At 45.3% G+C, this 26,574-nt stretch overlaps 1 protein-coding gene across 1 annotated transcript in view; it reads left to right on the top strand.

Annotated features, from left to right (window-relative positions):
* Positions 1-293: 293 nt before the first annotated feature.
* Positions 294-26,574, top strand: part of nrxn2b (neurexin 2b) — a gene marked incomplete at both ends in the record, with an annotated part of 582,739 nt that continues 556,458 nt past the window's right edge. Inside the window, one exon of the mRNA XM_083639787.1 lies at positions 294-467. Within this exon, the coding sequence (XP_083495913.1) occupies positions 294-467 (174 nt within the window). The remainder of the gene's footprint in view (positions 468-26,574) is intronic.

The raw sequence follows: 26,574 nt of genomic DNA, 5'->3' as shown, positions 1-26,574 counted from the left end.
AATCAACCCTAACCCTTCCACAGGTACACCTCCAATTGACTCAAATGGTGTCAATTAACCTATCGGAAGCTTCTAAAGCCATGACATCATTTGCTGTTGAAAGGCACCGAACTCACCTGGCTCTCTCCCCTTCCTCCCCCCTCTCCTCTCTCCTCTCGTCCCCAGGGAAGGAAGAGTCGGTGGCCACCTTCAAGGGCAATGAGTTCTTCTGCTACGACCTGTCGCTGACGCCCATCCAGAGCAGCACGGACGAGATCACGCTGTCCTTCCGCACGCTGCAGCGCAACGGCCTCATGCTGCACACCGGCAAGTCGGCCGACTACGTCAACCTCTCCCTGAAGAGCGGTGCCGTCTGGCTGGTCATCAACCTGGGCTCGGGGGCCTTCGAGGCCCTGGTGGAGCCCGTCAACGGCAAGTTCAACGACAACGCCTGGCACGACGTGCGCGTCACCCGCAACCTGCGCCAGGTAAACACGGCACGGCCGAACGAACGGGGGGGCCCCTTTCGTCTATAGCTGCCACCCGCCCCCCGATCTCTGCCCGGTTGTTTTAGCTCTTTCGCTGTCTCTGTCTCTATCTCGTCACCAAAGAACTTACTTATTAAGAACTGAAGGCTAATAGGTTGTTCCGTTGCGACATCAGCGCACTGCAAATCCGCCATTTTGGCCTGAAGGAGATTACCTGCCTGTAAAACGTCCCGTCTACAAAGTGCTGTACAAAAGTACCTCTACCGAAATGGCCTGTGTTCTTCCCGGTCGTGGTGTGTGTCTCTCTGTCATTGTTATCTGATACTTCCCATTGGCCGGAGGAGGCATTTTCAGGTCAAAATGGCGGCAGTGCTGTTATAAAAAAAACACCAGAGCGTCATCTCTTGCCTTCTATGCTCTTTGTTTCTGTGTCTAGGGGGAGCGCCTGACTCGCATTGCCCCTCTCCCCTCCTTGCCACCCAACTTATCTCAACAGTTTCTCTGGTTTCAGGTTGGAGACGAACAGAAGACCAGTGCGGATGTTTGTTTTTCTTCTGTTGTGTTTATTCCCCTCCCCCTAAAATAGCCACAAATCTATGTCACCTTCATACTCAGGGGTCATTCATGGGTTAAAGTGGAGGGTCCTTGAAATCTTTGAAAGTTAGTTTTTGAAAATAGACATGGGTCATTGAAAGTGCCTGAATTTATATATGTTGTGCAAGAATATAAATGGAAGTCCTTTTGATTCTTTTTATTTCACACATGCCTCATTATTTCGTTATTTCTCACATGCCTGTGAGCTTCTGTAAAGCCTGCTCGTTCTCATTATAAAAACTCTGTGTTGGAACAACCTTGATCCGTGTCTCAAACTACAGTACAGTATGCCTTGAGGGAATTGGGCCTGGAAAGTCCTTGAAAAGATCTTGAATTCCATGCATGTGGAGCATGTGGGAACCCTGGAAGTGGTCATCACAGTCCAAAGGTCAAACATCCCCACCATCATAGCGCCAATGTAATGTGCGTACATCAGCCCATGCATTATGCATAGGAGAGCAGTGTTTTGGGCTCTTCTTAATGAACCAGGGGGAGACAGTGCCCTGCTCAGTATGTATGCACATAATGTACTTAGCTACACAAATGGAATGCGCCCTAATTTATCAAAGGCGACAACGCACTTATAGCCTTTCTGAACAAATTAGCCAACACATCTTTACAAACCTTTAATAGTAGGTAATGAGAAGCAAAGGAGCAACTTGGACGCTTGCGTGTGTGAATTTGGATGTGCCAGCCGGCATGTTTTATCTACTTAAATTCCAAATACACACACACCCGCACAACCCGCGCAGACAGTAACACACAGCCCAAGACGAATACACACAAATACAAATACACACACACCCGCACACCCGCGCAGACAGTAACACACAGCCCCCAAGACGAATTGAACAGCGCCAACGGCAGAGGCTCGATACACCAGGCCATCAATTGGCAGTCGGAGATAGCGGCAGTGAGATGCAATCAATTTCACTTTACAATTGCCTTGCTTACTTCTTCCCAGTGTTTTGGTAATTGTAATTGGAATGAATGGCTTGTCAGCCCTAATAATAGGCATCGTAAGTGGCCCGGGATGCAAAAAGGCCTGATGTGAATGCATTAACACAAAGAAAGTACGGCCGACTCCTTTGTGTGCGGCTGCAAAAAAAACACACACACACACACACACACACACACACACACACACACACACACATACACACACACATTCAAAGTTGAATAAAACGACAGATAGCACCAAACCTCCTGTACTTTTAATGACAGAAGAAGTGATTTAGAGTAAAGTAAGTGCTGGTAAATTATACGGAGACATTTCCATGGCGACCAGACTCCACAATTTCTGTCACATAGCAATAATTAGGGGTTCCAGCCCCGTTATTATTGTTCTGCCATGTTGGCGCAAATCCTGTGATTTGGTACATCGCAGACACTTCAAAATTGGCCCAATGACAGATATTGGTGACCGTTACTGGGTCAAGAAATATTTTCCCAATCGACCTGAAGGTGGCGCTATAATTATATGTTTTACATTAACTCATTCAGTGCCAGCCACTTTTGGAGAACGGATGCTCCCAGTGCCAGAGTTTTCAGAGCGTTTTCAGTGATTTCTCGAGGCCCACAGAATATTGTGTGATATTACTATGTAAACACCGAACACGCACAAGAACGAGCTGGCTCTATTGTATCATCAGCAAAAAAAAGTTTATTGATACCATTTTCCGTTCTTTAGTTATGAGCCGGAGAAGATAGGTTGTTTTCAGCGTTTTCAGGCTTTTCAAATTATTAGCTGAGATAATCCGCCTTTTGTGAAATGCAGCATTTCAAGCACATTCACTGAGTCTGAAGATAATATTTTCTGATGTAGTGACGTAGTTGTTGTGTGATGCCCTGCGTGCACCACCCCCCTCCCCCCCTCCCCCCGTAAACTCCTCCCCACACTGCACACAGCCTCACGCAACCATTATATTTTCGGAGTGCTGCGTTTGTGTGCTGCTGTCGGCTCTCAGCGCCACAGCAGGGAAGAGCCAACCCGGATTGCTGAATGGTTTGGCGTCAGGGGCTGCTTTCCTGTCTGCTAATCGGGTGGAGAAACTATACAGACAGACAGACAGACAGACAGGGACAGAGGGGCTCAGTTGTGAGCGCGGATTGACTCCTGTTCGGAGCCAATGTCAGCTCCCGCGACAGAGCAAATGGCTCTGGGAGCATGCATCGGGTTGTCTTTGATCCACGGCTTTTAGGCTGTTTCTCGGACCTGTCTCTAATCTGGACTGCACCGAGCAAGCACTGTCGCCACCTAATGAGTCCGTAAAATAGGTTATACACCTCCAATAGCTACTATAGTTGTACAGGAGCTGCGGAAGGCTTTGATCGACGTCCCACCGTCAAAAAACGCATTGGACGTCGAAGGACGTCCGTGGCATTCTACGTCACTATTTAATTGGACGTCGAAGGACGTCCATGGCATTCAATGAGTTAAAGGCCATAAGTCCGATTTTCACGAAACTTGGTCCATCCTCTACAACTTTGTGATTTGGACCCGCAATGTCCTCCTAGAAGTTTTTTGAGATATTTTGAAAGTTTTGGTGGGGAAAGTACAGTAATGTGACGTCTACTTTTTGGATTTGGGCGTTTTCAACACCAAATTTGGTATATACCCTTCGGGCGACTGCAATACACATTTCTAGTATAAATGAGTAAGATCAAAAAACATGGTCCCCATCGACAAAAATTTCTTCGCAAAGGGCGGGGCTTAGAACATATTGGCCGTAACTTCACGACCGATCATCCAATCATCACAAAACGCTGTGAACATGTTCAGATATCATCAACGACCATGCATACCGAATTGTGTGCGATTTGACCAAAAGGGGGAGCCGTATACGCCAAAAATGGGCATGGCCTAACACAAAATAAGGCCGTAACTCCACACGTTTGTCCATTGATTGCAAAACTCTGCAGATATATCAAAGGATATTTGGGACCATGTCCACAGAACCACTGACACTTTCTTAGGACGTCAGTACCGTTCAGAAAAGGGGCCTGAGCCCCTTTCATGGCCGCTTGCGGCTATATTATTATTATGGGTTTGAGTGTGATAACTTTGACATTTGGAAATAGGCCAGAATTTTGTGAGCTGCTATTTTATGACCATATGCCATACTTGCCTTTAGGATAAGGGCAAACGATCACCCACACAGTCAGTCACACACACACACACACACACACACACACACACACACACACACACACACACACACACACGGTCGGGGTCAACAATGTTGCGCTGTAGGGCTGTGTCTGATCAGCAGAGTGAGACTAGCTTAATGAGTGTAGGAAGCCGACATGAGGCATCCTACCTACCACCAACTGCACCATAATGACCACTAGGCAAATGACACACACACACACACACACACACACACACACACACACACACACACACACACACACACACAGACAGTTGTGAGCAGATTCAATGATGCAAATTAGAATTTCATTAAGGCTAGTAAACCATATGATCATGTGACCTCACATTCTGTTTCGTTCTGCGGATCCGTCCCGCCCCCAGTGATTTCAGGGGGTGGGAGTACTTTGCCTTGACAGACAAACTCCTTCAGCCAATCAGTGTCGCCAAATCCAATCCAAATCCACTCAAAGAGCGCAGTGAAAAGGTCAGGTGCATACTCTTGTTCTTGTTTCATTGTTATTGAGTCTATTTCTGCAATAACTGCACTGTTTAGAATCAGTTATAAACACTGCAGAAAGGTAATTAGTGAGTACAAGTACAAGCAGTAAGATAAGGCTGAAGGTACAAACAGGGAAGTGTAGCATTATAATTAACAATCTTTAATGGTGGCACAGTTCCCCCCAAAATAGACCATCTAACATTACATAATGGGGCTTTAAATATGTTCTGGTTTCTATGACAGTAAACTGATTGTGTTTGGGTTGTGGACTGTTGGTCAGGACAAAAGAAGACATTAGAGGACGTCATGTTGGGCTTTGATGGAAAATGTTCCACAATTTTATAGACCAAACGACAAATTGATTAGTCAAGAAAATAATCGACAGATTAATCCATAATGAAAATAATCATAAATTGCATCGTGGGATGAAAACCTCATACTCTACTGCATGCCTCTCAACTGGCCCTAACCACCCTCTCAACTGGCCTTAACCGCCCACATGGCTGTGATGTGTAATGCATGCCTCTCAACTGGCCCTAACCGCCCACATGGCTGTGACGTGTACTGCATGCCTCTCAACTGGCCCTAACCACCCTCTCAACTGGCCCTAACCGCCCACATGGCTGTGATGTGTACTGCATGCCTCTCAACTGGCCCTAACCGCCCACATGGCTGTGATGTGTACTGCATGCCTCTCAACTGGCCCTAACCACCCTCTCAACTGGCCCTAACCGCCCACATGGCTGTGACGTGTACTGCATGCCTCTCAACTGGCCCTAACCACCCTCTCAACTGGCCCTAACCGCCCACATGGCTGTGACATGTACTGCATGCCTCTCAACTGGCCCTAACCGCCCACATGGCTGTGACGTGTACTGCATGCCTCTCAACTGGCCCTAACCACCCTCTCAACTGGCCCTAACCGCCCACATGGCTGTGACATGTACTGCATGCCTCTCAACTGGCCCTAACCGCCCACATGGCTGTGATGTGTACTGCATGCCTCTCAACTGGCCCTAACCGCCCACATGGCTGTGACGTGTACTGCATGCCTCTCAACTGGCCCTAACCACCCTCTCAACTGGCCCTAACCGCCCACATGGCTGTGACGTGTACTGCATGCCTCTCAACTGGCCCTAACCGCCCACATGGCTGTGATGTGTACTGCATGCCTCTCAACTGGCCCTAACCGCCCACATGGCTGTGACGTGTACTGCATGCCTCTCAACTGGCCCTAACCGCCCACATGGCTGTCATGTGGGTGTCAGTGTCCAGCCAATCTCCATTAAGCCGCCTAACAGCTTGAATCCCCGGCGGAGGCGGAGCCTCTTAATTGACATAGCAGGCGGCCTAAGTGTTAAAGAGCTCTCTCGGTTTACACTGGACAGTCCCTCTGAGAGACACACAGAGAGGGATATTGATGACATTGACCCTCTCTCTCACACAAGCATGTCCGCGTGCGCGCGCACACACACACACACACACACACACACACACACACACACACACACACCTCTGACAATGTGTTTACACTGTGGCTGTAGAGTACATGCCGGTGATATACATACTGTGCACATTATGCAACCGAAAACTCTAAAAGGTGTACAAATTGAGTCGAAATATATGGGGGGAGGGCGGATCTGGATTTGAGCATTGGCATAGGATGTGCAAAATAGCAGGAAGTTGTATCCGCGCATAGCACCAGACGATGTGTGATGTTCACATCACATTGTGACAATTATGAAAATGCTGAAGAATTCTAAAAAAATATATCATTGTACAGTATGTATATAGGCTAACTGGGAGGTATGTATGGGGTGTGCAAAAATATGCAGCTATTCATATCAACTCCACAGTTATTCATGTGCACAGAAGTGTGGAGGCATGCAGACGTGTTGAGAGACTTCTACACCTTGCACATATTATATTCCCCTCACTTTACACATGGAGATGATACTGTCTGTACAGAGTAGATGTGAACCCTTTGCATGTCAACGGAACCCTAACTGCGTCCGCTAACGCCTAAAATGCTAGGGTAATTGCGATAATACGCTCTTCTCCTCGTCCCGTCAAAGCCGCCATGATACCATGCATCGAAAATCCCCCCCTCCCCACTCCATCCCCCCCCCTTCCCGGTCCACAACACGTAGCGTTATATTCCTGCTGAGGCTATTTCACAGCATCAGCGCTCTCAAAAGTCTTGTCCAATTTCTGCTTAGTGGCTCTTGCAACATGGTGTATACACTGCCGCAACACTAAGCTGTGAAATAAGTCAACGCTCTCTCTCTCCCACACTCTCTATCTCGCTCTCCCTCGCTATGTGTGTGTGTGTTTTCCATTCACCGTATCGCACCACAAAACCTATGAATTTGTCAGCTTTGTACTGGATAAAATGAAGCAGACAGAATTAGGTGAGGTGATAGGGACTCCACGCCGAGAGAGAGAGAGAGAGAGAGACAGAGAGAGAGAGAGAGAGAGAGAGAGAGAGGGGCGAAAGGAAGGGAGGGGAGGTTACAGAGGGAGAAAGGGGAGATGCAACATGCCCAGCAAAGCATTGCAGCATCAGAGCTCCCCTTGGTGGAGTGTGGTGGTACTGTGGGGTGTGTATGTATGGAGAAGTGGGATGTGTGTGTGTGTTCAGCTAGTCCCTGTGGTGTTCGTGTGATAGGCAGGCAAGGACACTCGGCTTGACCTCTCATCAGTGCGAGCCTCCCCTACCACCCCCCCAACACACACACACACACACACACACACACACACACACACACACACACACACTCCCTTCCTCCACTCCTCCTTTACATCCTGTCTTCTTTCTTCACCTTCTCCTTATCTCCTCCTTCGCTCCTCCTCTCCTCTGGCATGATGAACTACCATCATGGACGCTTTGCAGACTTCAGCACTGGTAACCACCCTGGCTCTCCCTGTCCTGCGGGACTGCACACTGTCTAAATACACTTACAGAATGAGGATAGTGAAAGGGCAAAGAGAGAGAGAGAGAGAGAGAGAGAGAGAGAGAGAGAGAGAGAGAGAGAGAGAGAGAGAGAGAGAGAGAGACAGAGAGAGAGAGAGAGACAGAGAGATAGAGAGAGAGAGAGAGAGATATAGAGAGAGAGAGAGAGATGCCTGCATGTCTAGGGAAATGATGAGTGCAGGCGATGCAGCGCATGTGTCCGCCAAACAGCACACGGTGTGAAAGTAGGCTGAAAGGACACCTCTTGTCAGCCCACAGTTGGTGGTGGAAGAAGTATTCAGATCTTTGATTTAAGTAAAGGTAACAATAACCACAGTGTAAAAAAAATACTTTGTTACAATAAAAGTCCTGCATTCAAAATCTTGCGTAAGTCAAAGTACAAATGTATTAGCATCGAAATATACTTAAAGTAGCAAAAATAAAAAGTCGTCATTATGCCGAATGGCCCATTTCAGAATCATGTTTTTGGACTATAATTATTGATTCCGTGTTCATCGCTTTAATGTTGCAGCTGGTAAAGGCGGAGCACATTTTAATTATGAATTAAATAATTTATTTAATAATTTAATAATTAATTTAATTTCCCTCTGAAATGTAGTGAATTAGCATGAAGTGGAACTACTCAAGTAGCCTAAAGTACAAGTACAGTACCTCTAAATTGTACTTAAGTACAGTAGCAAGTAGCCATACTTGACATAAGTACATGTACTTAGTTACATTCCATCTTTAGAGCTAACAGCTAACCCTTAACGTATGCAAACGCTAAACACAAGCTCCACACCGTCTTACTGTATGCTCTGCCTCTATTGATTCTCTGATCCTTTCCAATCCCACACGGTGTTCCCAGAAGCCCTGTAGACCTGCAGAGACACAGGCTAATCCATATGCTAGCGTGTTATTGGAGGGATAACTTTTCACGTCGCGCGACCGCTCGGAAACAACATCGGAACGTCTTCAGGTTGATGAAAATAACCCACAAAAGGTGAAACCACTGGCGCCTGAACGGGACACCGCAGGGCTCATGGATTCGACTAGTGATCTAGATTCACACCCATTACTGTAACGCACAGTCAATCTATTTACTGTAGCATCTGTTAGCTTGAGTGTAAGTGCAGCTCAAGAGATATGAACTGTGATCTTGGTTATTTTGAATTGTAGTAGGCACCATATAGGTTATGATATCTCTGCCAGTGGAGAAACAGGAGTATTGGGCCCGACTGACAACAGGTTGTGGGCACATCTCTTCACATTGCTGTCCCACCACAGGCTCAATATTTCCACCACATTATAAATAACCCAACAAAAAGAGCAGCATGAAAAGCAACAGACCCTGCAAATTGGTCCATTCATATACTGGCACTCAACCACCGTCATTATGTAGGTTATTATTACTATAGCTAACGTCCCTCCTGCCTGGCTAACGTCATGCATTTCTGCAGATAAACAGATGATTGGTTACACTAAGATTTTCCCTCACTCACTCACTCACTCACTCAAGGTGCTCTTATACTCGAGCAAAGCTCCGTGGGGTGGGGCCCCGCGAGTCTCCGTGCAGACCTCGCGCTGGGGCTGATGCCATTATACTCAGAAAGTGATCAGCATGTATTGTACAATGGTGAGAACAGCCCGTGAAAAGTCGCAATGAAACGCTATTATGTGCAGTACTGAGTGCGCTTTCACTCTCAAACGACCGCACATCAGCACATGAAGGAATCAAATCACCAAACTTGTTTTTACTGAAAGCCATTTTACTTCTCAGCCCTGATAGCCTACTTTGTGCTGCTTTTAATCTCTCTCAATAATGCTCTCAACACAACACATTTACTTGGTTAAATGACTAAAAAGGAACAGTTGCAAATCAAAGTTTAGCCTACCACATGGGTCAAGAAATGTGGCGAAAACACAGCTCAGTGTTCAGGGCTCAGTGGCTTGAAAGCGGACATGTTTGGAGAGAAGCCGTGCGCTGCTCGCGCTGTTAGAAAAAAAATCAGGTACAAGGCGAGCGCCAGACGGAGCTAACGAATAACCACGCCCAACAAATTTACGTCATTTGACGCGCCCGGCCCTCGCTCCACCCCCGCGCCCTTCACGGCAGGGTGAGCATAATTCAGCCTTGACTCATGGACGTTTAGTTTAGTGAAGGGGCGGGGCTAGGGAAGAGGGGTTATAGCTAGGGATAGGAAGGTGGTAGAGAGTCAGGATTCATGACGTGGGTAGGGGGAGTGGCTAGGTGCATGTCATGTGGGTGGTAGTAGCGGCCGTGAGTGGCCACACCACTGTGCCGTTTTGTTTGCACTTGTTTGATTGTCACAGATATGTGTTGGTTTGTCCGTGACCATAAGGAGGACTGTTCATAGTCTTCCCTTCATTTTGCATGCTCGTTCAGTTCCATTCACTTATCTTTGGGGCAGTTACCTCCACTGGTCCGTAGTTGGCGCTTTCTCCTCTGCAAATAAAATCATGGCTAGGCCTATAAGCAGGTTGCCTTCGGTCTTCTTGATGTTTCTATAGTTTGTGTGTCATCAGTTTAAGCTAGATCAGAATTATTGTTTAGTTGTGAATGTATAATTGATATATTTGGGTTTGATGCTTTAAGCTGCTGTGTCGGTCAGCTTCATAGACACAAAACAGGTGCTTGAAACTAGCACGGAGCTACTTTTGACTCGTTTTCTGTAGGTTTGTATTCTGCTGATGCAGCTTGTTAGTAATATATGCAAAAAATAAAATACATGTTAATTACTGTTATGGAACAGTTCTGAGAGGCTAAATCATTATACAGTGTATATGTGTATAATTAATCAGTATACAGTGTATATGTGTATAATTAATCAGTATATGTGTATAATTAATCAGTATACAGTGTATATGTGTATACTCTTATCTAAACCACTGTTGCCCTATGTGAGCAGAACGCTTTGTGGAAAGCTGTAATTACATGTTATTACAATTACAAGTCCTGAATGTCATTGCTTTGATGTGTAAGACTTTAACCCACTTACTGAAAGATAGTAACATAGAAATACAGTAAGCACATTGATATGCTCCAGTATTCTTGGAGGGCTAACTCTTCACTTTGATAATCAGTGGGGGGGAATCAACAGGCCTTGAAAGTTACTCGTACATACAGTTAAAACCTGATGCTTTGAGTTGGGAGCACAAGACGTCACGCTCGCGAGCCGCGCTTGCCAGAAAGACGACGCCCCCTCTCCCCCCCCGCCACCCCCTGCTTCCTGGATGCCATTGTTTTGATGTGCAGGTAATACTCCCAACCAGCCACTTACTGCAGATAGTAATACAGTAACACAGTAAGCAGCGTCTGGCCTCGCCTCGTCAGCCTGTCTGTGTGCTTAACAGGCACCTGGGGGTCCCACAGGATCGCCGCAGGCAGCACCGGAGGAAACACGAGACACCCGCTCTCTGGCACGGAGAGGAAGTGCGCGGCGCGTGTTTGTTTGTTTGAGAGAAGAAGAGGGAGCGAGCGAGAGAGAGAGAGAGAGAGAGTGAAAGAGAGAGAGAGAGAGTGAAAGAGAATGAGAGAACAGAGGAAAGTCTCGTTTTTATTCCCCGATGTGGCTTTACAGCGAAAAGGCTCCACAGCCGCCGTGTCTCTCGACTCGCGTCTGTAGAGAGACCTTTGAACTCAGCATCTCTCTGTCTCTTACTCGCGCTCTCTCTCTCTCTGTGCTCATCTTTTATTCCTTTCCCCCTTTGTACTGTATCACCCCCTCTCACCCTTTGCTCGCTACTCTCTCTGCACCTACAGCAATTTTTATCTCTCCTTGCCTTGTCTCTCTCTCTCTCTCTCTCTCTCTCTCTCTCTCTCCCCCCCAATTTCTTTTAGTCTCTCACCCCCCCCCTCTCCCTCCCTCATTCTCCCTTCATCTCTTTCCCATACTTGGATGCAGCTATTGGATTAGCAGAGGGATCAAACAGATTTGTTCTTGTTCTTTAAGCGCTGAGCGCAGAACGCCGAGGTTCAACCGGCGGCCCCGGAGTTCAGCTGGAACAGGCGAGGCTTAGATCTGCATCAGGACCGAGTTCAGCAAATGTTAACGAGAAATGTAATCCGCTACACAACCTGTTCTAAAACGGCAACCGCTCATCCACTTCATTATTCCAATTTATCGCAAATGGATTTATTTCATTTATCTTTGGATCACACGGCCTTGAAAAATCACATACTGTAGCATGATTATCTGTCTGTTTTGCTATCGCTATCGCTGACTGATATAGTACAATAGTGATTCCACTGATATTGAGTTCCTCAAAGCTTTTGTGTTGTTTGGTTTGCTGTGACGATATTATCCACAGGATTTGTATAGAACGCTCCTTTCACTGTTGTCTATGGTCATTTTGATAGTAAAATGGCGATCATATAATTTTAAGGGTTAGTTGCTATGATGACAATGTAAGTCTTGGCACACCCACATGCTCAATAATCGATCATATAACTTAACACAAACTTTACAACCAATAAGTCAACATAAAAGCCAATAAGGCAAAGATAGTTATTCCGCCGAGCACACTCACACACTCCAAAACACACATTCACACACACACACACACACACACACACACACACACACACACACACACACACACACACACACACACACACACACACACAGACATACAAACTCAAAAACACACACACACTCACACACTCAAAAAACACACACACACACACACACACACACACACACACACTCAAACACACACACACACTCAAACACACACACACACACACACACACACTCAAAAACACACACACACACACACGCACACACTCAAAAACACAAACACTCAAAAACACACACTCTCACACACTCAAAAACACACGCCTCCCATCAAAATTCTCGACTTACCCTAACCCTCCTTGCATGTCCCACATACGTAATATAAATTGGTGCTAGCTTTTAAACATTCATATTCAACGCACAAAACAGTCCTCACACTGAGCCTGCCCACACCCTTTTCATTTACAATACACTGTATAGACGTTTTATCCAGAAACAAACCCAACAAGGGAAGGAACACCTTTGATAGAAAATAGACCCCCCTTCCCCCCAAAAAAAAAACAACAACAAAGAAAAAGTGTGATTTCTGTCACAATACAGTTGCTATGTAGTAGGGTCATCTGTGGCACTTCCGTGACCGTGGAGAGCGAAGGTCCGTTTCTCAATGGATTTGTCATCTAGGAGGGTTAATAAACAAATTTAGCCGGGGTGTATTTTTAAAAAAGGCGGGGAAAATATTTGAGAGACCAAAATCCAAAATGTCTGCCGTGGAAATGAACTTTTTAATGGTTTGACCTACAATGATGCACAATACATGGTTTCAGAGCTTATTCTGGTCAAGGAATACATATTTGGTGTTTATATAATGATTTGACTTATTTTTGACCTTCAAATACAAGATGGCTGCCAATTTTGAGCTCTAAAAGGCAGTTTTTCAAAATCGTCATAGAGCCTTCATATTAGGCTTGAATGACAGGTCTTCTCATGATGAGTTGAATAATATACAGTATAAGTACACAGAAGTAATCTCTGAGGTCAATAAAGTCAATGTTTGTGTGTAAACAACAGTTGCTGATTTGCGGTTTCCCATTAAATAGGGTAGGCTACTGAGAATATGGTGTCCAGTTCATCCCATCACATTTTCATAATGAACCAAAAACAATTTTGCACTATAGCCTAACATAAAATAGTATTCTGTATGCAAAGCTAGCAAGGTTAGTTGCTTGAGCTGAATTTAAAGGTCAACTCAAAACAAACAATGAAATTAACTTTGAAATTAAAACTGAATCCTAGGCTACTAAATTTCATCAGCACACAGTAAAGGAAACTTGTCTTTGAACTCAGCTGACTGTCTAGTCCTAATCCCTGTTGTGCAATGTCCCTTTTCAGTGAAGTTTTAGTTTTTGTTAAGAGTATGGACTTTTAATCTTGACCTTGTTGGTAGGCAACGGCCCTTTTTCAGTCAAGCATTTTCAGATTAGCTCAGTCAGTCTGTGAAGCAGTCAGTGTCAGCACTTGCGCGAGCTTGCTTTTTCTCTAACTAATGTTAACATTACACACTTTAAGAGACTTTGTTTGAGGATATCAACGTTATTCACTAGTCTAAAGATAGTTCTACCATCAAGAACATATAAAACAAAAGCAAAAACAATTTTTATTTGCAGAAGTCATCATTGATATTTGGTGTTAGCTAACGTTAGGTAACGTTATTATTTTTAGCTAAAGTTAATGTTATCTGTCTCCACACTTCTGTCAACTGACATACTGTATGCATTTGCTTTTGAAAATAAACAGCCTGGCTTGCTTAAGCATAACTGAAGATTAAATAGAAATATAACATGACGAATGCATGTACCGATTGGTTGCCCCATCTTCCCAGGAGGTGGTGGTGTAAACATCATCAAATTTATCAAGTCCTGACCAGTCTTGGGCTTTTAATTGTAAGCTGTCCCATTTGCCTTGATTTATTGTATCGGTGGGCTTGCAAGGCTTGTCACATTTTAGGACACATTCATAGGACATTGTGTGCTTTGTCTTTCATTGGGAGGGAAAGCAACTTGCTATTATATTACTGTTATATTATATTGCTGTTATACGCTGTTTATTTTCAAAAGCAAATGCATATGTCAGTTGACAGAATTGTGGAGACAGATAACATTAACTTTAGCTAAAAATAATAACGTTACCTAACGTTAGCTAACACCAAATATCAATGATGACTTCTGCAAATAAAAATAGTTTTTGCTTTTGTTTTATATGTTCTTGATGGTAGAACTATCTTTAGACTAGTGAATAACGTTGATAACCTCAAACAAAGTTTTCTTTTTCTTTTTCTTTTTTATATATTCCCCCCCCCCCCCGATTTTTTATCCAATTTTTATCCCCCATTAGTGCTAACGTAATTTCTTTATCCTGGTTGCTACTCCACCCTCTGCCGATCTGGGGAGAGCCGAAACTGGCTCCATGCTTCCTCCGAGACATGGGCAGTTAGCCAGCCGCTTCTTTTCACCTGACAGGGAAAGCTTCACCGGTAGGACATAGCACGTGGGAGGTTCACACTATTCCAACCAGTTCCCCTCCCTCTGAACAGGCGCCCTTAACGACCAGAGGAGGAACCACATTAGCAACCAGGATATTGCATGTTTTTGGTGAAGGGGGTTCCTATATGAAGGAAACCCCCGGGAGGCACGGGGAGAACATGCAAACTCCACACAGAAAGGCCCTTTTGACGACCCCACCCGGGCGGTGGGCACTCGAGGACATGCGGACGGGCACGCATTCCTTCAGCGTTCACATCGTCCCAGGTGGGAATCGAACCCACAACCTTCGAGCTGTGAGGCGATAGTGCTTACCACTACACCACCGTACCTCCTTTTATATCCTCAAACAAAGTGTCTTAAAGTGTGTAATGTTAACATTAGTTAGAGAAAAAGCGAGCTCGCGCAAGTGCTGACACTGACTGCTTCACAGACTGACTGGGCTAATCTGAAAATGCTTGACTGAAAAAGGGCCGTTGCCTACCAACAAGGTCAAGATTAAAAGTCCATACTCTTAACAAAAACTAAAACTTCACTGAAAAGGGACATTGCACAACAGGGATTAGGACTAGACAGTCAGCTGAGTTCAAAGACAAGTTTCCTTTACTGTGTACTGATGAAATTTAATAGCCTAGGATTCAGTTTTAATTTCAAAGTTAATTTCATTGTTTGTTTTGAGTTGACCTTTAAATTCAGCTCAAGCAACTAACCTTGCTAGCTTTGCATACAGAATACTATTTTATGTTAGGCTATAGTGCAAAATTGTTTTTGGTTCATTATGAAAATGTGATGGGATGAACTGGACATCATATTCTCAGTAGCCTACCCTATTTAATGGGAAACCGCAAATCAGCAACTGTTGTTTACACACAAACATTGACTTTAATGACCTCAGAGATTACTTCTGTGTACTTATACTGTATATTATTCAACTCATCATGAGAAGACCTGTCATTCAAGCCTAATATGAAGGCTCTATGACGATTTTGAAAAAACTGCCTTTTAGAGCTCAAAATTGGCAGCCATCTTGTATTTGAAGGTCAAAAATAAGTCAAATCATTATATAAACACCAAATATGTATTCCTTGACCAGTATAAGCTCTGAAACCATGTATTGTGCATCATTGTAGGTCAAACCATTAAAAAGTTCATTTCCACGGCAGACATTTTGGATTTTGGTCTCTCAAATATTTTCCCCGCCTTTTTTAAAAATACACCCCGGCTAAATTTGTTTATTAACCCTCCTAGATGACAAATCCATTGAGAAACGGACCTTCGCTCTCCACGGTCACGGAAGTGCCACAGATGACCCTACTAATGAAGGGGGGATGTCAGGAGGGAGGATCACCTACTGTTAACCGTCATGTGATCTTCTGTATGATCTTATAAAACAGGAACATCCCTTTGAAAATGAGGTCTCTCCAAAAGCACGTCGTTCAGTGGCTGATATGTTAACTCACATTTACAGCCAGTGTCATTTCAATTACAAAGACATCACAGTATTAATAGCCATGTTTTTAACCTGTGGGGCGGGTTGGGTAGCCATCACATTCATTTCATACGAGGAGACAGAATGAGAACATCACCCCCTCTCAATCAATACTGGATGCCCGGACACTCCCATGCTCTCTCTCTCTCTCTCTCTCTCACCCTCTCTCTCTCTCGCTCTCTCTCACCCTCTCTCTCTCGCTCTCTCTCTCTCTCGCTCTCTCTCTGTTCAGATTGTTTTTCTTCCCTTTTCTGCGAGGCATCATCAAGCTAACAGCTGCAATTATCCCCCCCACCCCAACCCCCCCAGCCGCCATCCTCCATCCATCCATCCCTCCCTCCTCCCCCCTCCCCTCTCATCCCTCCCTCCCTCCTCCCCCCTCCCCTCTCATCCAACCTTCCTCCGACATGGAGAGAGGCAGCCAGAATTCCTAAGAGGGAGCCAATCAATCTCTCTCTCTCTATCTATCTCTCTCTCTCTCTACCTCTCTCTCTACCTCTCTCTCTCTCTCAGTCAATCTCTCTTGCCTATCCTTGCTAGCAATTTGTCACTTAGCAACGGTGTCTGTTGGCTAGTGAATCGTCTCTGGCTGCAGTACTTCCAGTAGTTGCATTAACCCTTTCCCTGTAACTGAATCTAGGCTCCAACTCAAATTGCTGTAATAGGAATAATGATGATGATGATGATAATAATAATAATAATAATAATAAAAACAATATAGTGCTATTTGTCCTTACGATTCCATTTGCAAGATAGATGAAAATGTGAGCAATATAAAACAACAGGGGGTAGGGGGAGAAAATGCAGAGAGAGTAATTTAAACCAGTGGTTCTCAATTGGGGGTCCGGGGATGCCCAGGGGTCCTTGAGGGAGTTCCAGGGGGTCCCCAGCCAAAAGGGGGGTAATTTATTTTCGCTATAATTCCATTCATAAGTAACACAATGACTGTTTTGGTCATGGGTTTTATATACTTTCTGTAATGAAACATCTAAAAGCATCAAACTTATTATCATATGGGGGACCATGGGACAAAATCCTATCAAATGGGGGTCCGTGGTCTAATTTTTGTCAGTTTAGGGGTCCTTCATGTGAAAAGATTAGAGAACCATTGATTTAAACAATAACAACTAGAGGGCAGACAGTAGATTACATAGCTCTGCCACGCCCCCTTTTGGCCAGTGGGAGTGGAAAGTTCATCAGTTGGTACACGAGTCACAACCAACCCTTCTACAAAGTTTTTGAATATGGCAACGTGCCCATTGCCACACCCCCTTTTGGCCAGTGGGTGTGTTAAGCTAAACAGTTCTAAATTGGCCCATGACCTACTTCTCTACAAAGTTTTCTGCAAATCCGTTCATATAAATTTCTGAGATATTCTGCAGACAGACAGAGAGAGAAACACGGGCCATAGGTGAAGTAAAAGCAAGCATGATAATATATTTAACCATGTTTTAAAGGAGAATGTTAAATTGTCAGGTTGTTCCTCAGCTAGAATCTCCATCAGTCTTATACAGGATCTCATAGGGTTTATAAAAGCTCAGATATCGCTAGGTGTTTTAGTCCAAAACCTACCTTCAAGGTTTGGATTAAATTGGTCCATGACCTACTTTTCTAGTTCTTCATTTTGCTGCAGCACTTAACTTGTAATCTGGATAATACTCTTTTGGGTAAAATCATGAATGAAATGTGAATCACAGTGTCCGTGTGATAATGATAAAAAAAAAGACTGCGTTTTCATCACTGTCTGCAGGCAGGCGTGCAGATAGCAGATTAATGTTAATGTAAATGGATTTCAGTAATCTGATGACCAAATTGCTTGCTGTATCTATCGGTATTACTATGTTAAACACAAAGCAATCAGATTAGAAATACTGTTGGAAAGGATAGGTGATTGCTTGTTGGATTACTCAGAAACATGTTTTAATAGGAATTAAGATTATAATGTTAACACTAATATAAATCTCTATTATCCTGTAGTGATAGTTGGTTTCATTTCATATAATGGTAGTCAATTACAGTGTGCACCATTATAGTCACAGTCATGTAGTAATCAGATTACATTACAGAGTTAGTTAGAGTATATTATTAATTATAAAATGGCTCTCTCAAATCAAGCAATCTGATTGGTTCACAGCCATTGTATAATTCCAGTAACCGAGTTCAATAACCCATGGCCATGGGTTATTGGTTGCCATGGCAACTCTCTTACTAAGAGAGTAATAATAAGGCTTACCTCAAATGACAACGTAGGAAAAAAAAATGGCGGAGACAGCTGTCAGATCCTTGTGAATCGATCTTCGCTTATAACTTTACTAATACTTCGCAGAAAATTATGTTTTGTACAAGAATAGATGCGGGCTAATGTCTTCTTTGCAAAAGAAAGGCTGTTAACCCCGCATTTAACCCCGCATTTAACCCCGTAACGTTAGTTGGTGTCGGGGTTTGCAGAAAGCATTCAGCTTCTCAGCAAGCGCTGAGAATGCAATGCTGCGCTGGAGCTGCCTGTCGGGGTTTTCAGAAAGCTCTCGGCTACTCAGCAAGCGCCAGGATTGGCCAATGTCAACTTCAGTCTCCAGAACGATCCAATCAAATCACCCGCATGTTCTTGCGGTCCCGCCTTACAGTAGTGTTTCAACTGACTCTATCAGAATGACATGCCAGTCGGAGTCAGACTTATAGTATTATTATTATTATTATATTATCATACTTGGAAACCGTTTTATAAAAGCAATATAGCACTCGAGCTGCGTGTGTTGTGGAATATATCCCCCTGCTCAGCAGTTATCCCACTCGGCCTGCGGCCTCGTGGGATAACAGCTGATCAGGGGGATATATTCTTCACAACACACTGGCTCTCATGCTATATTGCTTAAATGAATGACTGATTCATTGTAAGCTTGTCTTTTTAGACTTTTTGGAACTCTGTTATGGCCCCAACTACCCACACACACACAGACACACACAGACATACATACAGTACCTCACGGATTAGCCGCTACCCTCCGCATGTGAGCGCACTGTTGGCATCTCAATAAGGTCAGCGTAATCGCTTTAGCATAATGATAGACGGAACTCTTGTAACCAAAAGAAAAATGCCATTTAGAGCGCACGGGCCTGCCGATGCGTACAATACGCCCTTTTTATGGTGATGATAGGGATTGCTATTCACGGCGTGGCAGGGGTATAGTGGATTTGTTTGATGTACATAATGACACCCTAACACCCCTGTAATCCGCACTCGGTTTACTGCCAACGACATTTTAAGTATTCTTAACGTGCTCCACCCGTAGGGGGGACGGGGGCGGAACTGGGGGGGAAGGGGGGGTGGATGGGAGGGGGGCGCTCACATCATGTGTGGGCGAGCGCGTGTCACAGAGTCAACGTTATCATTGGTTTTTGGGGTGTTTTCTTTTTACCCCCCTTTCTTTCTTCCTCCCCGCTGATCAAGGGTCACCTTATTGTATGCAGGTAGAGCAGACGCCGTGCAGTGGTCAAACTACACACACACACACACACACACATACACACACACACACACACACACACACACACACACACACACACACATACACACACACACACACACCCACATACATACACACACACACACATACACACACACACACACACACACACACACACACACACACACACATACACACACACATACACACACACACACACACACACACATACACACACACACACACACACACACACATACACACATGATATTATTTTACTTAACGTCAGTAAACGTTTAACAGCAGTTTAAAAGCAGTTGAGAAGTATTCACACATTCGAGGCTCTCTCTCTTTGTCTGTGAGCTCCTGTAAACGCTGCTAGTTATCGTTATAAAAATTACCAATGCTGTAACAGTAATCAACCTTGATCTGAGTCTTAGACTATGCCGTGTTGGGTCCTTGAATTTGACGGAATTGGGCCTGGAAAGTCATTCGAAAGTCCTTGAATTTGAAGAAGGCGTGGGAAGGAAGGAACCCTGATCTACACGTAAACGCCTGACTGATAACCGCGCATCGAGGTTCATCACCTGTGCGTTTGAGGGGGTAAAGGCTCATTTGCATTGCATTTGCATATCTGCCAGCACATTTGCATATCCACCCACGTTCCACATACATTCACTTGCCTCTGCCTGCTCCACCACTTTGATGTGTATTCATCCCTCTGTCGCAGACCTGCAATCAAATAACCAAAGCATTAGTACAGTCAAACAGGTGGCGACTGGTCATAAAACGCTGGTGAGAGAGAGAGAAGCGTGAGATCGATGGAGAGCTTGTGGGACAGCTTGAAATCAAGGGAGGAGAAAGGAGAGGCGGCTTAGACAATGGAATGAGACATGCCCAGAGGTCGAATAGATTCATAATTATAATTGGTGAAATCAGGAGCTAAATATCTTTATTTCAGATTTCAAAAGCGGTTTTAAAGGGAAAGTCCACCCTCAGATACTCTTACACTGTAGTATATCTTCAGTTTCTGCCATCAAACAGCATTGCAGCTATGCTGGGAATGTCAGTGTGACGTCATGGTGTCTACTGTACGTTGAGCCACAGGAAGAAGACAAATCACACCCAGGTGTTGATGTAAGCGGTACAAGTTTGCGCAGGTTGGATCCTTCTGCCACTGTGGCTCAGTGGTTAGCGCTGCTGCCTCACGACAAGAAGGCCCCGGGTTCGAACCCTGGTCCGTCCCAGGCCCTTTCTGTGTGGAGTTTGCATGTTCTCCCCGTGTTCATGTGGGTTTCCTCCCACCATCAAAGACATGTATGTTAGGGTTAATACTCCTAACATCCTAATAACATCTAGGCTTGTGGACCTGGTGATCCTAATAAACTTAAACTCGCCTCTCCCCTCTCCCTGGCACTGTGTGTGTGTGTGTGTGTGCGTGCACGCACGTGCGTGTGTGCGTGTTTCATTGGCTTTGAACTGCGGCGCTTTATCTCCACTCTCACTTCCTTGTCCTTCCTTGTCCTGCGGACCACCTGTTGAAGACCCCCTGCCCTAGCCACTCCCCCTACCCACCCCTCGAATCCCAACTCTCTACCACCTTCCTATCCCTGTGGCCCCTCTTCCCTAGCCCCGCCCCCTCATGCTACAAACGGACATCTCGCGCTACAAACCGACACACACGTCACATAGAAGCGGCTGCACTGCTTTAAAATACACCATCAACAAAATGGACAAAAGCTACATTGTCAACAGCTGTATTTTAGGTTGGATGTTTCCTTTAACATGAATGGCTACTGTGCCACGATGATATCGTAATGTTGTGAAACTGTTGTGCTCGTTTGGGTGAATGCTGAACTTGGTCACCCTGATTGAATCTAAAGCGAAAGAGAAGGCAAAGCCAGTGCAAAAGACGTGTGCGCAAACCCGCGTACAAAGAGAGAGCGAGTCAGTCAGAGATGGTAAAATGAAGATGAGGATGATTGCGAGAGAGAGAATTATGCTCCTGCTGCTCGCATTGTAATAGACAGTGTATTCTTAGTGCCGTTTCCATGCACACACACACACACACACACACACACACACACACACACACACACACACACACACACACACACACACACACACACAGACGTCCTAACATACTGTTTGCTTGCAGACTTCTCTCTCCGGCGTAATTGCAGTGACATTTATATTTGCACCTGGAGCCCGTCTGCCGGTTTCCATTAGGTGGAGCCAGACGTGGAGAGAGGCGGCCTGGAGTGAATGCTGAATGATTGGAATGAGCGCGGAACCCAACGTACCTGGAAGAGGCCCCTCCCACCCCGTCCTGCCTCACGCTCACCTGCCCGGTGTCTGCATTACCGATGTGCGTCTGACACAGTCTCGGCTCGCAGAGGATTGGAGATCTCTGCCTACCCATCATCTGGGGACGGGGAAAAGAGGCGAAAGAAATTGCGGTTTAAACGGCGGCGAGAACGACCGCTACCTATGCCCCTTTGTCAAGTTCTCCTCCATAGTGAAACAAACTGGAGAGACAGCGAATCACTTTGTAAAGACGAGATAACTTCTTAAAACTGTGTCAATGTCCCCGAGCAACGTTCCATCATTCCTTTTCATCCGTTTACAAGCACAGGACTTCTGCATGTCACCGCCCCTTCTGCAGGAAGGCCTGCCCTAAAGAATATGGGTTAGTTCTGTGATGCTCGTTTTATTTATTTTTACTCTCAAATTGTTTACATTTTAAAAACAAAAAAATGGGAGAAAGTCCTCAGTCGCTAGTTGAGCAAAGCGGATAAAGACTGAGAACTGAGTCTACGCCTTCTTCTTTTCGTTTCTTTGAAGCATGGTGTTATATGACAGTTTCCCATTTCTTTACACAGTTCTTTGTGTGTTTATTAAACTCTGCAAGGTCTTCTGAGCTGCAAGGGTTGGGCAGCAGAGGGCAGACAAGGCAGTGCTCCATAGTGTGGTCTGCTTCTCCACATTCACAGGTGGTTGGGTTAGTCATGTAGCCCCATCTGGCCAGAGCAGCTTTAGATCGTCCCGTTCTTGTTCTTAGGCGGTTGAGTGTCTTCCACTGAGACCAAGGTGCTTCTGAGCCAGGAGGGAGGTTTTCAGTGGGGGGGATTCTCATGTCAGTTGGAGGGGGGTTATTCTCTAGCTTTTCTGTCCAGAGCTGGAGTCTGGTTTCTTCTCGGGATGTTATTAGTGGCTGGACATGGCTGAGAAAGCTTCTTCTTGACTTCAGTCGTTGGGCCGGGGCTTGGCGTCCGTAGAGGAGGTGGCGTTCATCACTAGTGGCTTTTGTCATCTCAACTCTGCTGGTAACTTCCCAGTCTACGCCTGACATGCATAAATACTGTATATCCATGCCGAGGCACGTATGTGTACATTCTATAAGTCTGTGCTTATGTCTACGTGTGTGACCCGACCCGCGTGCTGTAGCACTTTATTTAGTTTCCACTCTGAATCCCCGTCTCTAATCGTTATTCCAGTCTGCGGACCACATTACACTTCACTTCCTTTCGCTTAATGAAAAATGGCACCCGTTCCCTCCCCTCCCACCCCTAATACTATTCCACAATATCACTTTTATCACTTACTTCTAAATGGCCAAATTGGAAATTTATTGAAGGAGCGGTCATCAGTCTTACAACTTTCTCGCTTACAATGATAAATCTATCCGGACTGAGACGCCTTGGCCCCCGGCGCGCGCGGGGGGCCATTGATCATTTTCACAGTGTCGTCATTAAATATTTATCCGGTTTATTCGCCGGTGGGCGACCGCTCGGCGGCAGCGTCCGCGTCGGTTTGACATGTGTGTTAAGATCGACGACGCGACAACGGCGCCGATTACATCGCGCTCAGTCAACGCCCCCCCCCCGTCCGCATTCAGTGGTGGATGTTCTGTGTTGTTGACACAAAGCTGTGCCAACCCCCCCCCCCCCCCCCCCCCCGTTCCTCTTGTCTATGAAGATAGCGAATCACAACGTTAATAGTGTTGTCTCTCTCTCTCCCCCAACTCCCCCAACACAACGTTAATAGTGTTGTCTCTCTCTCTCCCCCACCTCCCCCAACACAACGTTAATAGTGTTGTCTCTCTCTCTCTCCCCCACCTCCCCCAACACAACGTTAATAGTGTTGTCTCTCTCTCTCCCCCACCTCCCCCAACACAACGTTAATAGTGTTGTCTCTCTCTCTCTCCCCCACCTCCCCCAACACAACGTTAATAGTGTTGTCTCTCTCTCTCCCCCACCACCTCCCCCAATTCATAATACATGAGGTTTGTCTTCGCCCAGGGGGCCCTTTGAGACGAACGCAGCACCAACTCGTTTGTCTGAGCCCTCGGTTGTTTACATGACTAGGAGCTTTATTCCCCCATCAGCAAACATTGGCATTCACCGCCTCTCCTTTTCCCCCACATTGGTCAATTACAGAGCGGGTGACGGGCTGTCACAGCAGGGGGGGCTGGAAGGCGCGCGCGGTGCATCTGGGGTAACGTTGAAACAAGCGCTATGAGCGAGGGGGGGGGAAATTGACCGTGAGAGAGTGGAATTAGTAGCGGCAAACGCGGGTGAAGCAGATCTATTTTGAATACCCTTTTGCTTTCCAGCCCTCTCTCTCTCTCTCTCTCTCTCTCTCTGTGTGTCTCTCTCTCTCTCTCTCTCTCTCTCTCTCTCTCTCTGTCTCTCTCTCTCTCTCTTGCAGAGTGAGATTTATTATTCTCTGCTCTCTTGGTTCTTATTATTATTGTATTGCTGCAGCACTCTAGTTTCTCTGCATTCTTCCCGCCCAGAGACAATTTGGCACATGTAGGATGGCTCCAGAGGGAAGTCTCTTACATGGGATGCTATTCGATTGCATTGTCCATCCGCCAGGCATTTATCCTCTGGCGGTAGTAGCTTCAATCGCAAACAGACCTCTAAAGCAAGTGGTTACCGCACCAATCTGTCTACGCTCTGATGACAAAAATAGAACAGAATTTTAATTTTCCACACAATTGATCTCGGCATGTGGAGCAAAAGTTCAGCAGTAGTTTACATTTTGCAAGTCTGTAGTCTAGAGTGTGATTTGTAGAACAGCTGTGCCTGTGGATCGTCCACATCTGTTTCAGTGGTTCACTTCACTGGCAGGTTATAGGTTCAATCACTTTTATTTAAAGGTATGGTATGCAACAATGTCATAAAAAAAACATGATATAGACTCGTACAAAAGTTTTCCCTCTAAAAACCATCACTTCATATAATTGTGTGGCTGTGTGTTTATGTTGCGAGACGCTGCCCCCCTATCTGTATTCTCGTTGTTTTGGTCTGGCCCCGTCTGGCCGGGATGCTTATTATGGGCAACAACATGTTCATACCCCCACGTGGGGGCGTGTAGCACCCAGCCAATAACATAGCTGAGAGCGGAGGAGCCCAGCCAATAGCATCGCTAGAGTGGATCACCTCAGCACAGGAAAAAAACAGGAAATGCTGCTCCTTCCCAGAGCATTTTGCGAGCTGTTTGGAGCTGTGTTTATTTGTGCTTTTGTAACATAACTGTTAATCTCTGTGTTTCAACGGTTTTGCGCCGGTCGCTCTCCCCATTTATTGTCAAACTCTCTCGACCACATAAACATAGAACACAGCAAAACAATGTCAAACTACAAAAATACACACAGTGCACATAAACACAAACGCCACCGGTCCACCACACAATTCTAACGGTTGAGAAGTGATGCTTCAGAGGGAAAACGTTTGTATGAGTGTATATCATATTTTTTTATGAAATAGTTGCATACCTTAATGAGTTTTCACTCCCTTTTCTTCCAGTCCAGAAGAAACCATGACCCCAGTCTGTCTTCCTCCCCATAGTCGTCTCCGTTTCGTGTCCAAAAGATCATCAGCAATCTTTGAAAGATATTTTTTGTTGCCACAGGCTGTCTGTCAAAGAACCCATCGAGAGATAAGCTCAGAATCCAGACATCAAACGCCCGTGGGGGATCTGAAGTTTACAGGATCCAAAATGAATATTGCGTTTAACAATTTTTCGTCCCCCCCGCACGCGTTGTATCGCAGAGCAACTGTCGAACCATAGTCATTAGCTGGGTTTCCCTCCAAATGTATCGCAACTTTTATTCGAATTTTCAGAAAGTCGGCAAAAGAAAATGCGAAATAATGCGCGTTTCCATCCACTGCTATTTTGCGAATTATAGAGCTGTCAATCACCTCGTGTTTGAGGCTGTCTGAACTGCTGATCAGCTGCTAGACCCGATATACAGCTCTATTAAACACATCTAACGTTACTAATTTAAAGTTTCTTGATGATCTACAAGTAGACAAAGGTACCATAACGCCATTTCTGGATTACCAGGTGGTGCGCGACTCGGCAAGCATACCGTTATAATCCACGGAGCAGATAGTAAGTGAATACAATTTCATTCAATTCTAGAAGTGAGTCGCCTTAAAGTTAATATCCCAGTCTTCTGTTTACCACGTATTGTGCTGCGTATTTACCATTATTTACCGTGTTTACGTGTTTACCGTGTTAAAATTATTTACTCCCTATTGTGTGGAGGCTACACGGCATGTCATGTTTTGCAGTGATCAAGGCAAACTGCCTGGTGTTTGAATGGAGAGACAACGGAATATCGCTTAATCTGTTTCCCCCGCACGTTTCGCATTTTCCTTTTATATTTTATACACCCGACTTTTCCGCCTCCCTCAAGTGTGAAAACTTTTTTGCGATATTTGGAGGTTTCTGCGAATTAGGCAGCGTTTCCACTCCGTTGTTTTATGCGCAAATTGAAATCTCGCATAAAAACAGGTGGATGGAAACCCGACTATTGTCAGTTTCATAAGCACGTGTTTGTCTAATTGAATAAGCCATTGTTGGGCTCCC

This window comes from Poromitra crassiceps, assembly GCF_964638095.1.
Source record: "Poromitra crassiceps genome assembly, chromosome: 7".
In the NCBI taxonomy this organism is placed as follows: domain Eukaryota; kingdom Metazoa; phylum Chordata; class Actinopteri; order Beryciformes; family Melamphaidae; genus Poromitra; species Poromitra crassiceps.
The sequence above is the reverse complement of the archived record's forward strand: the minus strand, read 5'-3'. Positions and strand labels throughout refer to the sequence as shown.